At 40.8% G+C, this 17,500-nt stretch overlaps 2 protein-coding genes across 2 annotated transcripts in view; both read right to left on the bottom strand.

The window, feature by feature from the left end:
* LOC127423233 (choline O-acetyltransferase-like) overlaps positions 1–11,329 on the bottom strand; it is a 13,261-nt gene extending 1,932 nt beyond the window's left edge. Inside the window, exons 1-10 of the mRNA XM_051667371.1 lie at positions 11,297–11,329; positions 10,561–10,570; positions 10,122–10,315; positions 9,728–9,846; positions 8,953–9,006; positions 8,664–8,826; positions 2,092–2,269; positions 1,744–1,913; positions 1,260–1,360; positions 891–1,016 (exon numbers count right to left, since the gene is read on the bottom strand). Of these exons, the coding sequence (XP_051523331.1) occupies positions 891–1,016; positions 1,260–1,360; positions 1,744–1,913; positions 2,092–2,269; positions 8,664–8,826; positions 8,953–9,006; positions 9,728–9,846; positions 10,122–10,315; positions 10,561–10,570; positions 11,297–11,329 (1,148 nt within the window). The remainder of the gene's footprint in view (positions 1–890; positions 1,017–1,259; positions 1,361–1,743; positions 1,914–2,091; positions 2,270–8,663; positions 8,827–8,952; positions 9,007–9,727; positions 9,847–10,121; positions 10,316–10,560; positions 10,571–11,296) is intronic.
* Positions 11,330–13,764: 2,435 nt separating this feature from the next.
* Positions 13,765–15,479, bottom strand: LOC127423519 (probable vesicular acetylcholine transporter-B). Its single transcript, XM_051667902.1, has one exon. The coding sequence runs from the start codon at positions 15,477–15,479 to the stop codon at positions 13,938–13,940; it is 1,542 nt and encodes a 513-aa protein (XP_051523862.1). The 3' UTR covers positions 13,765–13,937.
* Between the last annotated feature and the right edge of the window lie 2,021 nt (positions 15,480–17,500).

Raw genomic sequence — 17,500 nt, forward strand, 5'->3', positions numbered from 1 at the left:
GATCTGACTAGTTTACATGTTCTTCAAGAGTGTATAGTAGATGGCATTTCATTTTCTGCAGTTAAATTCAGATAAAACAGAGGTTGTCATAATCGGTCATGGTTTTAAAAAAGAATCAGATTGAGTCAACACTTAATCAGGTGGTCCTGAATATTCAGCAGACACAAATTTTGACACAAATGAAAAATGTTAATGTCACATCAGGAAGTTAGTTCAGTCTTATTTTTATCAGTTAAGGAACATTTCGAATGTGAGACGTGTCTTGAGTTTCAAGGATACAGAGAAGTTTATACATGCTTTTATTTCATCTCGTCTAGATTATTGTAATGGACCGTTTTCAGTTTTAAATCAGCGCACTTTAGCACGGCTACAGTCTTTTATCATATTACTCCAGTTTTAGCTTCTCTGCATTGCCTACCAGTTCATTTTAGGGTTGATTTTACGATTTTATTAATTACATATAAGGCATTACATTGGTTGCTGCCAGATTATTCAGCATTTTAATTTTAAGATCTTATAAAACAGTTAGACATCTGAGATCTTCGTGTCATGAACTGTTATTTCAAACACTGTTACGCAGTTGCTAACTGTGTTGATACAACAAGTAAAGTGGTGGTGGCGTAGTGGACTAAAGCACAGAACTGGTAATCAGAAGGTTGCTGGTTCAATCCCCACAGGCACCACCATTGTGTCCTTGAGTAAGACACTTAACTCCAGGTTGCTCCAGGGGGATTGTCCCTGTAATAAGGGCACTGTAAGTCGCTTTGTATAAAAGCATCTGCCAAATGCTTAAATGTAAATGAAAAGCACATCTGAAATGTCTTCTGTTGATGGAGATAATATTGTAAAACACACTTCTGTTTTCCCTTCACAGGTGTGTGTGTTGTCACCTGTGCAGGTGTTCTCCGGCTGAAGCCAGTAAGCCGTGAATCTGAGGTGAACACTTCCACAGTAATCTGTGTGGATGAGGAAGTTCAGAGTCGCTGCAGCTTGAGATCGGCTTACAGGGGCTCCGACTGCAGGAGAGAAACATCCGTCACTTCAGATCAAACTGTTCTTATAACCCACTCATCAAGCTTGTGTTTTAATGTGTTGTTCATTTGTTAGACATTAAAAACAGCTCAAAACAGAAAGAGTTAAAGAGAAGATTCTCATATAGTGATGAAAATGTTTCCTCAGATCTTATTGAACAGAAACAACTGCAGTCTGATCAGATGCGTGTTGTGATGGTGGCAGGGGTATTTGTGTTGTTTACAAACATGTTTTTCAGGATGTAATCAGCACACTGCACCAGAACGATGCCTTCAAATGGTGAGTGTTCACACACGACTCCACATACACCATCTAAACCGACCACAAACTGAGAGAAACACAGTAACACACTTTCATGAGTAACAAACAAGAGGCTGTTTACAACTAACTTGTAATCAATGATTTCATTTGGTTCTTCAAATTTACTGATGCAGCATGTCGTTTTGCTGTTACTAAATGGAATTGTGGCATAATGACTGTTTTCCCAACACTCCCCCCATCTCCCATTGGCCAGACGAACAGATAGTCCCTCCCCTAACGCACACCATTGAGCCAGAAGTTGACATGACGTCACAGTGTTTGTACTCTTCAGGAGTCAAACTATCTATGAATTATTGATGCTGAACATTAAACTGAAAAAGTATTTTAACACTGATGATGTGACAGACAGCAGCTGTAAAGTGTTTTCATTTACTGCGTGTACAATTTTACCTGTAGAGGTTTGTCGTACCAGCGGTTCGCTCCGTTTTTATCAGGTCCTCCTCCATGCAGCATCAGTGCAGCTCTGTTGGTGTCGCTCGGCTCAAGTCCAGTCGGATCATCCAGACAGACGACACACATGCAGTGCTCCATCAGATCCAGAGATGCTCTGTTCATGGGATCTGACACACATTACAAACATCACCAGTGACTCATAACACAACTGACAGACAAACACACTTGAGATGAACCATTTCACTTGCTGCTTTACTATGAACTTCAGACTCATTGAATAGGAGCGTTTGATCCGTCTATCACTGTGAGTTATTACTAATATTTTAGTGTACTGTTGAAATGGACCTTTCATCAGCTCTTCTTGGGTTCGAGCCCAGTCTGTCCGGGTGTCAGAGGTCATCAGTCCCAAGGCCGGCTGCGTCTGCTCAGAGTTCTGCACCTGCTCACAGATCCACTGCAGCTGCGACTCCACATCTGCTTCATTCAGTTTTCTGGATCCATCCACCAGATTCAGCACAAAGAACTGAAAAAATGAACATGAGGAACATCTTCAGGAGACACAATGATCAAGACAACATGGCTGGGTGAGGCACTCTAATGAGGGGTTAGTAATATTTAGTAAAATATGCTATTTGTAATCTCTCGACACATAATGTTAGAAACAAGAAAAAATAAAGATGTTCAGGTTTAGTCCAACAAAACGGAAAAGAATTAGCATTTTTGATCCCTCTGGATTTTCTTATGGGTTTTATAATTGCAGTTCTGGATTTATGACACAGCCACAACTGGACTTTTGAAGCTGCTGTGTTATAAAAAATATTCTTGTTGCTAACAAACAACAGTTTTCCATTTCATCAGTAACGTTCACTCACATACTTGTTGTAGTTGTAGTTCTTATTTATCAAACTGATAGCATCAACATTTATTTTAGAAACACAGCAGCTTCAAAAGTCATGTTTGAGGTATGACTGTGTAATTTATGTTCTAGAAGAAAATGTTCAAGTATCTTCAAGTAATGTATACCACAGACCTTATTTTACTCATAAATCCAGAACTGCTCTTATAAAACCCATAGGAACTCATGGTGAATTGTACCAGGTTTGCCTACAAATTGAAGTCACCGCTCAACAGCTCTATTAATATATTGTTTTTTTTTAACTTTAATTTAATGATGACTAACTAATGCAGTTGTATTGTTTATTCAGTCACTATTGTGTTTAGTTGGTTTAGCACAGACTGATCAGCGAGACAAACACAAACGCGCTGCTGGTGTCAGCGACTCCCTGCGGCTCCGGATCTCTGATTGTGTTATTGAGTTTTCAGACTGGACCTCATTACAGACGCTTCCTGAATCATTTCCAGGTAAAAACCCTCAAATGCACTGTGCTCTGTTTGACGTCTGAGAGACGGATTGATGCAGGAGTGATTTAAGAGCGTCTGTCAATGACCCCCTGAAGACCTGCAGTTATTTTAAGAGCCTCTCAAACCACAATTTTGACTGTGATTATTTGAATCAGACTGAGGTGACCGCAGATATCCTTCGGTGCCCGTCCTTCGTGCAGGTCAGTATTGTTCTGGTAGATTTAGAACAAGTGCTTTCCAGCAGCAGCGTTCCACCACAAACAAACACAAAATGGACAATGATTGGGGCAAAGCCCTGCTGGCATTCACTAAGCAACAGAAGAATAACAGTAAGATTAGTTGAGGCGGGGTTCAAACACCCAACTTTTGGTGTCGTTGTTCAGAGTTTTAATCAATGCACCACACAATTGTCAAGTCTAATTGGTGCCAAAGAGACATACAGTACCAAGCTGAGAGTCAGTACACAACATCATTGCTGCAACACTGGTGTTGTTCATGAAGGTTATGAATTTTTTTTTTTAAGCTTTTTTTTTTTTTTCACATTTCTTGACCCATAGGTGGTGCTGTCACCAAACTTGGCATGAACCCTCAGATCATGATTCCAGTGAATCCTCCCATATGTTGTTTAGATAGACTAAAATATAGCAGAGATACAGCCTCACTTCCTGTTTTGCATCAATATTGTCAAATTTGTTTTGACGTAATTTCCAAACGGTAATGAATATCAAAATTCTGTTCAGTAATTTCTGTTTGTCTCAGTCTGAAGAGAATAGAATAGAAAATGTGATAAATGTCACAAGCCAAGATGGCGGTCTTTGTAATGGGCCGAGTTTTACTGGAAGTCAAACGGTCATCATAAGGAGAGAACTTAGAAATTTTTTTTTTTATTATTTTTTTTTTTGGGTCAAATGGTTCAAAGTTATGTGCAAAAAAAAAAAAAAGGGCATTTTTGAAATGGTGGTGGCACTATATAGTTTGTCCTAGAGAATATACCCATGCCTGTTAGTGTTCCAAATTTCACTATTTTGCTATGAACGGTTCATAGTGCTGCTATAGACTCCCACGGCAGAGAAAGAATAATAACAAACCTGACAGATACAATAGTGCTCTGCACAAAAATTGTGACCAGTCTAGTTTGATTCACAAGCAAATTACTCTTTTGAACCGGTTCTTTTAATATGTATTTTAAAAGAATTACAAACTCTCAAGTTACCGATTTGAATCAGTCTGACAAAATCTTAACTGAATGACTCATTAAATCAGTTGTTCAGAGTCGTTCACTAAATTCACTGACATTTGATTCAATTACTGAACTGAAGTTATCATTACTTTCAGAAATAAAGCAAGAGTTGTTTTGTATGCTTAAGATTCATGAAACTTTAATCAGTATCATTACTGACAGGTTGTGCATATGACAAAAAATCACTCAAGTAGAAGTAAAAGTACTCATGTTAATAATTACTTGAGTAAGAGTAAGAAAGTATCCAATTGATAGAATACTCAAGTAGCAAGTAACTATTTACTTCCTCATATTACATAATAGACATTTACTCCCCAATATTCTATTACATAATACACATTTAACATGTTACATAATAATTATAATAACAATAATAATAATAACAATAATAATAATTATTATTATTATATTGGAAATTCTGTTATCATTCACCATAATGTTGTTCCAAGCCATGACTTTCTTTCATGCACCACAGTCAAGGAGATGATACTACAAGGAACTACAAGCCTGCCTTGACTGCACTGATTGGAGTGTTTTTGAGGCTGCAGACACCAATCTGGACGAGCTCACAGATACTGTGACATCATATATCAGTTTCTGTGAGGATATGTGCATTCCTACTAGGACTTATTTAACATAAAACAATGACAAACCATGGTTTACAGCAGAGCTCAGGCAGCTCCGTCAGGCCAAAGAGGATGCTTACAGAAGTGGGGATAAAATCTTGTACAATCTGGCCAGGAACACACTGAATAAGGAAATCAGAGTGGCCAAAATAAGCTACTCTGATAAGCTGAAAAACACGTTTTCAGCTAACGACCCTGTATCAGTGTGGAGCCACCTGAAAGACATTACTAACTTCAAGACACCATCCCCCAACACTGTAGGGAACCAACAACTGGCTGAAAACTCGAATGTGTTTTACTGTAGATTTGAAAGGCCCAGTCTCACACCCCACACCCACTCTGACCTTCACTTCACACAAACATCAACACCTCCTGCAACCCCCCCTCCACAGAGGAGGTGTGCCGTGTCTTCCAGAAAAAAAAAGACAAGGAAAGCACAGGGCCCAGACGGTGTTTCACCCACTTGTCAAAAATCATGTGCTGACCAGCTGGCCCCCATCTTCACAATGATCTTCAATAGATCACAGGAGCAGTGTGAAGTTCCCTGCTGCTTCAAATGCTCCAACATCATCCCTGTCCCAAAGAAACCCAAAATCACAGGACTTAATGACTACAGACCCGTCGCTCTGATGTCTGTGGTCATGAAATCATTTGAAAGACTGGTGTTGGCCCACCTGAAGGACATCACTGGACCCTTTCTAGATCCCCTGCAATTTTCTTATCGAGCAAACAGGTCTGTGGATGATGCAGTCAACATGGGATTGGACTAAATTACACCAACTCTCTGTTCCCATGTCTATCTGTCAGTGGATCACCAGCTTCTGACAGATAGGCAGCAGCTAGTGAGACAGGAAAAATTCACTTCCAGCACCTGTACAATCAGCACTGGTGCCCCCCAGTGATGTGTTTTCTCCCCACTACTCTTCTCCCTGTATACCAATGACTGCACCACCAAGAACCCCTCTGTCAAGCTCCTGAAGTTTGCAGATGACACTACTATCATCAGCCTCATCCAAGATGATGATGAGTCTGCATACAGAAGGGAGGTTAAACAGCTGGCTGTCTGGTGCTGTCAATACAACCTGGAGCTGAACCCGCTCAAAACAGTGGAGATGATAGTGGACTTTAGGAGGAACACCCCAACACTGACCCCCCTCACCATTCTAAACAGCACTGTGGCAGCAGTGGTGTCATTCAGGTTCATGGGCTCTACCATCTGACAGGACCTGAAGTGGGAGACCCACATTGACTCCATTGTGAAAAAGGCCCAGCAGAGGTTGTACATCCTTCACCAGCTGAGGAAATTCAACTTGCCACAGGTGCTGCTGATACAGTTCTACTCAGCAGTCATTGAGTCTGTCCTCTGCACTTCAATAACTGTCTGGTTTGGTTCAGCTATGAAATCAGACATCAGAAGAGTACAAAGGACAGTTCGGACTGCTGAGAGGATTATTGGTTGCCCCCTGCCCCCCCCCCCCTTCAAGAACTGTACACTTCCAGAGTGAGAAAAAGGGCTGTAAAAATCACTCTGGACCCCACTCACCCAGCCTACTACCTTTTTGAACTGTTGCCTTCTGGCCGACGCTTCAGAATATTGAGCACCAGAACCGTCAGGCACAGGAACAGTTTTTTCCCTCAGGCTATCCATCTTAGGAACAGTTAAAACTGCCCCATTGAGCAATAATTATGTGCAATACACAGCTTTGTCTATTTATATTTATCCTACATATCCTACCTCTTCTGCCATACATTCCCTTGCATCTGTCTTTTCTCCCCAATTTGGAATGCCCAATTCCCAATGCGCTCTAAGTCCTCGTGGTGGTGTAGTGACTCAATCCGGGTGCCGGAGGATGAGTCTCAGTTGCCTCCGTATCTCAGACCGTCAGTCCGTGCATCTTATCATGTGGCTTGTTAAGCGCATTACCACGGAGACATAGCGCATGTCACCACATGCCCCACCGAGAGCGAGAACCAAATTATAGCAACCATGAGGAGGTTACCCCATGTGACTCTATCCTCCCTAGCAACCGGGCCAATTTGGTTGCTTAGGAGACCCGGCTTGAGTCACTCAGCACATCCTGGATTCAAACTCGTGACTCCAGGGGTGGTAGTCAGCGTCAAAATTCCCTTGCATCTGTATATGGTAGATTTGTATTTGTATATTACACACACACACACACACACACATATATATAGTCTTATCGTATATTTCTATATATACTTATATTTTCTATTCACTTTTTATTTTTATTCTATTTTTTATTATTATCTCTGTCTTGTTGTTGTATTGTTTGTACACTGGAAGCTTCTGTCACCTAGACAAATTCCTTGTATGTGTAAGCATACTTGGCAATAAAGCTCATTCTGATTCTGATGATAGACAGAATGTTAGCCTTAGCCATTTACTTTCACTGTGTGTTTTCTTCCTCCATATTTTAAAAGGGAATGGTGACTGAGACTGTCAGTCTCTAACATTATGCCTAACATCTATTGGGTTCCACAAAATACAGAAAGTCACACAGGTTTGGAACAAAATGAAGGTGGGAAAATTATGACAGAATATTAATTTATGGCTAAACTATATGGATTTATTGTCAGATTAAGATGAATCTGTCAATTAAAAGTTTGGAAACCTTTCTGGTAATTATTACGGTGAAAAAACTTGAACAATGTTCCACAGGCCCAGTTATATATAATCATCTTATAAAGATCATGCTTTATTAATGCCTACTGTTGCTACTTCACAGCTTTTTAAAGTCCTTCATGGATTCTTAGATCAGGGTAGTTACAGTGTTTTGTCGAAATGATTTAGATTATTAGTTCTGTACACTACGGGTAAACTGCAACTCATCTCTGTGTTTGGAAGCATGTTAGGCTTATTTAAGTTCAAAGCTTGTTCTCGGTTGTCCATTAGAAAAACGCACTGCGTCTGTCAAACTTAGAAATGCTGTCTGCACGTGATGGGCAGAGCAAAAGGCATTTATACTTAGAGCAGATGTTTACATGGATAAAGACACAGATGCATTGCAGCACTGATATAAAAATGTATCATTATAAACTGAGGTCCTAAGAGCCCACAGATGCAGAATTACCCTGAAAATGACCATCACCGTTACACAGACAAGCTCACATTATCACAAAATTGCCAAAACTTACCACAACATGCTTTCATAAGTTGGAGCTGTAATTTAAATCTTGAAATATCCACTTGTCTTGGTGTAAAATGAAGGCATTTTGAAAGTGTTTATTTTGAGCGCTTGCTGTAGGAGTGATGAGCTCGACTTGAGGGACAGTGCGCTGCTGTACAGTAAGTTCTGCTGTTGTAAAAGTCCCATTAAAAAAAAACTCTTAATAAATTATGCATTTAAAAACACTCATTGAATTAAAACCAGTAATGGAATGTCAGGAACGTTGCCCATTGTAACGAAGTAAAAGTACACTTTTTTCATTAGAAATTTGCTTGAGTAAGAGTAAAAAGTACCCCCAGTTAAACATACTCATAAAAGTAATTTTTTTCCCAAAAAGTTACTCAAGTAAATGTAACGGAGTAAATGTAGCGCATTACTACCCACCTCTGCTGATTAGAACCATGAACAGACTGTCTGAAGTATGAACACTGAACCGCTCATCTCACCAAACGAACACTACAGACAAACACAGCACTGGAGAAACAACACAAAATCACTGACCTGATTCTTACAGGCCACAATCACATGTGCAGCGTCTGTTGTGATGAGTGTGTCCCGCTCAAGTCCGGCTCGTCTGTATGAACTGAAAAGATGCTCGTACTGATTCATACACAGATGAGATTCACACGACTGACCACGAGCCACATCCACTGGAAGAGTCTTACTACCCCACACACACACACACACACACACACACACACACTCTGCTCAGAGCTCATGTCTCTCTTTCTGTGTTTTAGTGACGAAGGTAAAAGCAGATCGGTTGATTAGAATAAAGGACTTGATTTACCCGTCCACTAGATTCTTGTACTCACAAACACTCAGAATGAGACGAGCAGCAAACCTGCACAAACACAACAAACATAAAAGAAGAAAAATATTTCATATTCAATATCTGTCCACTTAATACACATTATTACATCTGATTGATGCACACTATTAACACACATCAGACTCAAAGAGAGAGAGAGAGAGAGAGAGAGAGAGAGAGAGAGAGAGAGAGAGAGGGAGAGAGAGAGACAGCATAATGGCCTTTCCCACTTCAATCTGAGGATCTTCAGACGGTTATGAAATTAGTCCCTTATTACTGACCCACTGTGAGTGTGTGTGTGTCTCTGTGTGTGTGTGTGTCTCTCTCTCTCTCTGTGTGTGTGTGTGTGTGTGTGTGTTTGGACAGTCTAACCAGCCTGTTCATTTCACATTGAGCTGGTCTGGAGGACACAAGCATCACAGAAATTATGATTTTATACACAGACAAGTGTATAAAGTCTGACATGGATGGAATAACACTCCTCTCCATCACAGGCAAAATACCTTCACGTTACTGTGGAAATAATTACAGCTGATGTCCTGATCAATGTGTGTTCAGGTCAGATGGCAGATGCTTTTTTTTGTTTTTCTTCTTTGTTATCCTCTTATCCTCGTTATCCAGTTAATAACTGTTGTCGTCTTACTTTGAGTATCACTGCACAATATTCATGACATTTATTCCAGTGAAGGAGAAAAACTGCAGAGCAGACACAGTTTCTTGCATGTGAATTAATTAGTGCTCTTGATTCACTTACATGAGAGCATCTTTCTGTTCTCTGAAGGATTGTTTGGGGAAAACCAGCGCAGGATTGGAGTTCACAGGAAGTGCCAGTCTGTTCTTCAGATACATGTCTTCCAGCCAGTAATCGTACACCTGACATAAACACAGCAAAACTCGTCTTATTTCCTGCACTTTAATTGAACTCATCTGTGGTGTGACAAGAGAAAGACACAATAAAATATTAGTGCTATGAGTTTATTTATCAAGTGCTGCTGTCACATGAAATCAACAAATATTTCCTGCAGTCTGATCAATAGTCACAGATCACCTGCTCTTTATTATTTTTATGGGACTTTAATGAGAAATCTCATCCTGTTGATTTGGTCAGCACTGTAAGGATATACAGTAGATGTTTACTGTGTGTGTACCCAGTTCTCTGTCTTGTCTCGTCTCTCTAGCAGCTGTTTTTGAAGTTTTTCTCCGAGACCTCCATGTTTTCCGAATGTCTCCACGATGGCTCTGGTTTTTCTGAACTGTGTTTCAGAGACGAGGTGTTTCACTGATCTCAGGTACATGTCCAGTGTGTGCTGCAGATCTGGGACTGGCACTTTAGGCAAAATCTATTAAAGAGACGAAAAACAGGGGATGAGTCTGAATCTTATTCAGCACAATCCAGCAGATGTAAAGTAAAACATGAAATGCTTTGGATCTTCCTGCCTACTTGTAACCTTTTTCTGATATCTCAACCTCTGCATTTACTCAGATGTTCCACTGACTGAGAACGAGTTGGTAATATTTGGGTGTTTCTGCCCACTGATGGTAATGTCTGCCCTCCGGTGCTGCTGCATTAATGAGTGAGTAACTGATGAGAGTCCCTCTGAAGTTTTGTTGCTTTCAGCTTTTTTCAATAATTTATGCGATTAGCTTGAAGACAAATGGAGGGAAGATTTTGAAAGCCTCTGGTAGAGAAAAACGTATTTCCTGCAGGTCGAAAATGCTGTTTTGATTAACAAAATGCAAATGTTTCACCAATAGTTAAGAAATATATCATCTGTTGCAGTACTATTCAGATGACTTAAAGAGAGCATCAGAGATTTTTATTTAGCTGTTTTTAAATGTGTAAATGTTAGGGTTATTATTTTCTATAATGTTTAACATCCTGTCAATTACAAATAGTGTCACATGTTAACACAATCATTAGCTGCTATGTTTGACAACTAGTATTAAAATGTAATTTTGATTTAGAGAGGAAAGCCTCTAAAATCATATTCGTAAAGCTCGTTTGTATTTGCTGATTGCACTGTTAGAGAGAGACGAGAGAGAGAGAGAGAGAGAGAGAGAGAGAGAGAGAGAGAGAGAGAGAGAGAGAGATTGATGTTTCAGGACCTTGGACAAGGACTTTCCTCTGAACAGCAGAAACCCTCAAAAGAACAATTTTATTTCCACTGCTAGATGAGAAATATTACCATTTCACAGCAGTGAGACTTTAATCAGAATTAGACAGACGATTTAATCAGATACGCCTGATGTTTATCAGTTTTTGCAACTATGAAATGAATAATAAGAGAAAGAAGAAGCTGGAGAAGGGTAATAATGCTCTCACATCTTTATGGGTGTCTCTCTTCAGGACAGGCATCGTGACTTTGTCCGGCGGGTGTTTTTTATCTGTGAAAATGATCACACATCCGTCACCTCAGACACATCATCACATATGAACTTAGAGCTAATGCGCATGATCACTTTGTAATTCAGAAAATGTGTAGACACTCGCAACGATTATTTTATGGATCTGAACGCTGGCATAAAGTTCATGAAAACTGGGATTAATTAAGATAGTTTGCTCGTAAAATCGATCTCATTTGTACAATTTGTCGGAACTGAACTGTCAGCAAATGAACTCTCAGGTCGCATTTTTACATTTTTACCTGTAGTGAAGTGTTTGTGTAATGTCGATATGATGAACGATGATTTCGTGCTTGAACAGCTGTAGAAAGTGACTTTTGTAAAAATGACATTTTAATTTCCAATAAAACATAAACGTGTGACCTCGAGTAACACCTGACAAACATCGTATTTCATTAAATCAACCCTCTAGCTGCTCTTTATTTAAGAACATGTATTAAGATTTGTTGGAAATATGCAAGTCACTTATGGAGTAAATTACAGTCTGCTTTCTGCACAGCTATAAAAACACATGAAATCGCAAAACAAGACAAAACCGTAGAAAATCTCTTTTTAAGAAAGTTCAATTCACATCATGACGACAGAGCAAATATTAGGAAAAATATCCCGCAGTCACAAAATACTAAAATAGTTATTTAGTTAAAGAGTTTTCCTTTTGTAAACTTTTGCAAGTTGTAAGAAGTAAATGAACGAGATGATTAGTAGAGAACATGCTTACCTGTTCATCGGTGATCTGTGGAGAGAGAGACAGACAGATGGAGCGCGTGTCTCTCTCTCACTGCTGCTTCAGTGTCTGTCAGTCGCTCGTGTCGTGGACCGTGTCCGTGAATGTGTCCGTGAATGTGTCCGTGTATGTGTGTGTGTGTGTGTGTGTGTGTGTGTGTGTGTGTGTGTGTGTGTGTGTGTGTGTGTGTGTGTTTGTGTGTGTGTATGTATGTGTCCGTGAATGTGTCCGTGTATGTGTATGTGTGTGTGTGTGTGTGTGTTTGTGTGTGTGTATGTGTGTGTGTGTATTTGTGTGTGTATTTGTGTGACTGTGTGTGTGTGTGTATGTGTGTGTGTGTATTTGTGTGACTGTGTGTGTGTGTGTGTGTGTGTGTGTGTGTGTGTGTGTGACTGTGTGTGTGTGTATGTTTGTGTGTGCGTGTGTATGCGTGTGTATGTGTGTGTGTGTGTATTTGTGTGACTGTGTGTGTGTGTGTGTATGTGTGTGTGTGTGTGTGTGTGTGTGTGTGTGTGTGTGTGTGTGTGTATGTGTGTGTGTGTATTTGTGTGACTGTGTGTGTGTGTGTGTGTGTGACTGTGTGTGTGTGTATTTGTGTGTGGGCGCGCGCGCGTGTGTGTGTGTGTGTGTGTGTGTGTGACTGTGTGTGTCCGTGTGTGTGTGTGTGGGTGTCTTTGTGTGTGCGTGTGTATGTGTGTGAGATTGTGTGTGTGTGTGTGTGTGTGTGTGTGAGTGTGTGTGTGAGTGTGTGTCCGTGACTCCTCCCATCACAGAAGGTCTGATGCACTTTAATAATGTATTTCTGATTTATTTCACCTATTTATTTACTTCACAAACTTGTGCAAGCGTGTTAGGGTGCATATATTTTCTTATTTTATTTGTATGTGATTGAAACACAAACACACACACACACACACACACACACATACACACACACACACACACACACACACACACACATACACACACACACACACACATATACACATACATACACTCACACACACATGCACACACACACACACACACACACACACACACACACACACACACACACACACACACACACACACACACACACACACACACACACACACACACACACACACACACACACACATCACACACACACACTCACACACACACACACACACACACACACACACACACACACACACACACACACACACACACACACACACACACACACACACACACACTCACACACACACACACTAAAATCTGATTTGAGTTTTCTTTATGTTAGCATCATGCTCATGTGAATGAATAATGAATGTTTAAATGTATTATTGTCTATTTCCTTTATTTTTAATGTTAGCGTTATTTATCTTAAAAGGCACTGTAATCTTCAGACAAAATATATAAAATTATGTTTTATTGCTGATGTGTTACAATCAAAATTGTCTCTATAGGAGTCTGAAATTGCTGATCTCATGTGAACAGGTCACAATCGAATACTTTGAAGTTCGATCAAATCAGTTGCTAAATAATAAACAATTCAATTCTCACAAAGATTTGATTGTGTTTAGAAGATATAGAGAATGAACTTCTAGACAATCTGAAGATCATAAAACTACAATAGCTCGTTGTCATATTTATTTGTATTGATTCTTTCAATGAATGAAAAATACATTTTATGGGAATTGTACAGTATTTCTTGAGTTTCAGTCTCACGCAGCTACGAACTTTATTCATGTTTTCTACAAATGCAGTTTATATCGAAATCATAGAAGAAATAAAAGACACAGTCATGGATAAATATTGCACATCAGATTATGAATGTTTGCTACACAGTCTGTGGATCTAGTTGTTGTGGTTAAGTGTACTCGGGACCGGAGGATTCTTCATCTGAACGCTCAAAGAATCCGTTCTCGTCCACGGGACACACGCTGCTCGTCGTGGTACACAAACCTTTCCGCTTCAGTTTGCGCTCTTCCATTTGAATGGTGTCGTAGAGTCCCGTCGGTCCTTCCTCCAGCAGCACATTTCTCTCCGAGTAAGACGGTTTCATCTGGCACACGTAACGCAGGAACAGCAGGGCCGGCGCGTAAAGCACGTTAACCAATCCCATACCGAGGTTTAACTGAACAAAGCCCAGGTTATGTACTATCTGTCCCGCTACTACAGGTCCCATAGCGTACGCGAGAGAGTATGAGATATCAGCGATGGCGTAAACGCTTCCGTACACCGACACATGACGCACGTCCACCAGAAAGGCCAGAGTGGGCAAGAGTGCCGTGTCCACCAGAGCGATGCCAAAGCAGATGCCACACAGGGGGAAGATTAACTGGGTGAAGTTTCTGCAAGCCGGGACAGTGCAGGAGCTGGCCCCTATGATGACCATACCCAGAGCACCGTAGAACCACTGTAGGTTCGGGTACTTCGCCGCCAGTTTGACCGTGATATAAACACCCAACACGTGCGGGAAGAACGCGGGCAGCCAGACCAGTCCCATCTCCCACTTACTGGCGCTCATCGTGTTCTCCATCCAGTTGGAGATGGTGGGCTCAAGGAAAGCCAGAGGAATGTTACAGACGGTCAGAGCACCCGCAACCACGGCGATATACGGGTCAGCCATGAGCCGGTAAATTGGCGTCCCGATCGGCATATTCTCTCGAGTCCTGTTAGAGAAAGGTTTGATCACAGTCAAGAGTAAAACGCCGTCTGCCAAGCAAACAGAGGCCAGAACTATGAACGGGACACTTTTACCTGCGAATTCGTACAGGACGCCGCCGAACGGAGGCGCCACGAGACTCCCGAACGAGATGAAGGCGAGCGCGATGCCCAGCGCGCGACTCCTTTCCGCCTCCTCCGTGTATTTGTCCGCGATCATCGCGATTCCAGATGTGTCGGCGAACGCCGAACCTAGACCCTGCATGCTGCGCGCGATGAACAGGGTCACGTAGTTTTCCGCGAAAGCAAATATACACGTGGACACAAACATGACCATGAGGCCGATGAGCAGCGGAATATCATATCCAACTCGGTCGATGAATGTTCCTGATAAGGGGTTCACCATGAGTTGCAGGATCGCCTTCGATGCGAATAAAACCCCGATCTGAACGTCGAGATTTTCCCTGTTACTTTTCCCGCTGAATGTTCTGTTTAGGGAAGAGTTGGCGTGTGTGTGCAGAGCTTGCTCGCTCTCTAAATCTGCGAGATAATCGGGAATAATGGGAACTATCACCATGTACAGCATGTTATCAAGAAGAAGAGCGACGCAAACGATCACCAGAATGACGCGTCTCTGCCGGTTGGGTTCTTGCATCGCGCTGCCGAGCTGTTTAGTTCTTTCGCCCATTTCGGACAACTTTAAGGCAGCTGATTTAGCCAACCCAGTCGAGCCGTCAGATTCCATGGCTTTTAAAATGCCTGTTTACCTCAAGAGAATCGTCCTTTAGAATGGAGTTCCAGAGCCACAGTTCATTCCTTTCATGTGCGTTGACGCTTCTTTGGTTTTACGCACGGACTTTTCTGGTGTCCGGCGCGCACGGATGGTTTGGTTTGGTCTGGTCGCTGGTTTCTCGCTCCTGAGAGGTGACGTGCTAGTGATTTCAGACAGGTATAATCCTGAGCTTTACATTCTGCATTTTCATTTCTATGGAACTTTGTCATTTACTCTCCCGCAGAGCGCGCATAAGTTAGTGTTCTCTCGTGTGCGCGCATTGTCTGTCACCTGTGGTCACATACGTCAATTGTCCTTTCCCACAGAAATAGTGTTGCCATGGGCTCAAACTAACAGGTTTGTCAATATCGTGTTCCTATTATTCTTTTCGTGCGTTTCCTCTCAATGGTCTTTGACGCGTCCTCTCTGCTCTGGTCGGATAATTGTAAAAACGGACACCCACCGACCAATCACAGGCATCATCACATGATAAAACTCTTAGTGTTCGAACGACCCCTAAATCACCTCCAGATCCCCTCTGCGTTCACCTCGTATTAAACACTGATTAAACAAATACTAACCAGAACAGCAGTCATGTACATCAAAGGCAAGTCATTGTATACTCCTGTCATGTGTCTAAAATAATAATATTAATAATAACTCCTAAATCTATATGCTTTAAATAAATACACAAATAATGGATAACATAATAAAGAAACACTCATTCTTTCAATAGCTGCTTTTGTGTGTAATCGATCTAAAATGTGGATTCAGTTTGATTTTGTCGACGTTATTTTTGGCATGTTTCCAATAGGTACCGTAAATATATTATGTTTAAAACAACCGTGCCGTATAGTTGCCATTGAGTTTCTATGTAACTGTCTGTAAAGATGGTTGAATAATTCGCAGAGTTTGCGAGTTGACCGCAATCATTTAGAGGACAAAGAAACAATTGTGTCACAACAACACAGTGTCATTGACTCATCAATTTTAGTTCTTTACAAATATATTATATTGGATTGAAGATCTATAATGATATCTAGTGATTTCCCTTCATGCATGTATTTGGAAAAATAATAAAACAGAACTGAACCTGAAAATACCTTCCCCACTGTATCGTATTATAAGAAATGTCAGATTAGTGTGAATATTAAACTGCAATTGTAAAATAGCAAAAATTATTATGCTTGCTCAAGAAACGATCTGATTAAACACACACACATGGAATACATGTTAAAATAACTTTAAACTGTAATAAATTGCATGTCAGCAGGCGCAGTTTCAGACGCGTCTTGTTTCGAAGTGATGTGACAGTGACATCTAGTGGACTTTTCTTGTGTCGTCCAGATGCATTTGAGCTTCAATCCCATTTGTTTTCTACACACTTGTGCTGAAACCTGGTATTCACTTGTGCAGATTTAAGTTATCTGAATCCATTTGTTTTTTCTCAGTTCAGTTTAGTTAAAAGTATCTACGCCAAACTGTGAAACATTCATGAAGACTGATGACAATAAGAGGAATCAGGCCGGTGCATTACACACTATGACCGCTAGATGTCGATATCGTTCAGGAAATAAACAATGTCACATTTACTAGAACCGTTTCTGTTGTGATTTAAATGAACTCTCATCCACTCTGTCATCAACGCGAACAAATGTTTATGGGATGGTGGACATATGCAGATATACAAAGCATAATATATTACGATATTATGATACAGAAACCTATATATAGTATTTTGAGCAGAGCAGTGTAATAAACATTAAAAATGTGTAAATAGCAGGGGCACAGTAATCATTATAACATTTACATTTGGCAGATGCTTTTATCCAAAGTGACTTACAGTGCACTTATTACAGGGACAATACCCCTGGAGCAACCTGGAGTTAAGTATCTTACTCAAGGACACAATGGTGATGGCTGTGGGGATAGAACCAGCAACCTTCTGATTACCAGTTATGTGTTTTAGTCCACTATGCCACCACCTGTAATAC

The sequence above is a fragment of the Myxocyprinus asiaticus genome, chromosome 32 (assembly GCF_019703515.2).
Source record: "Myxocyprinus asiaticus isolate MX2 ecotype Aquarium Trade chromosome 32, UBuf_Myxa_2, whole genome shotgun sequence".
Classification (NCBI taxonomy): domain Eukaryota; kingdom Metazoa; phylum Chordata; class Actinopteri; order Cypriniformes; family Catostomidae; genus Myxocyprinus; species Myxocyprinus asiaticus.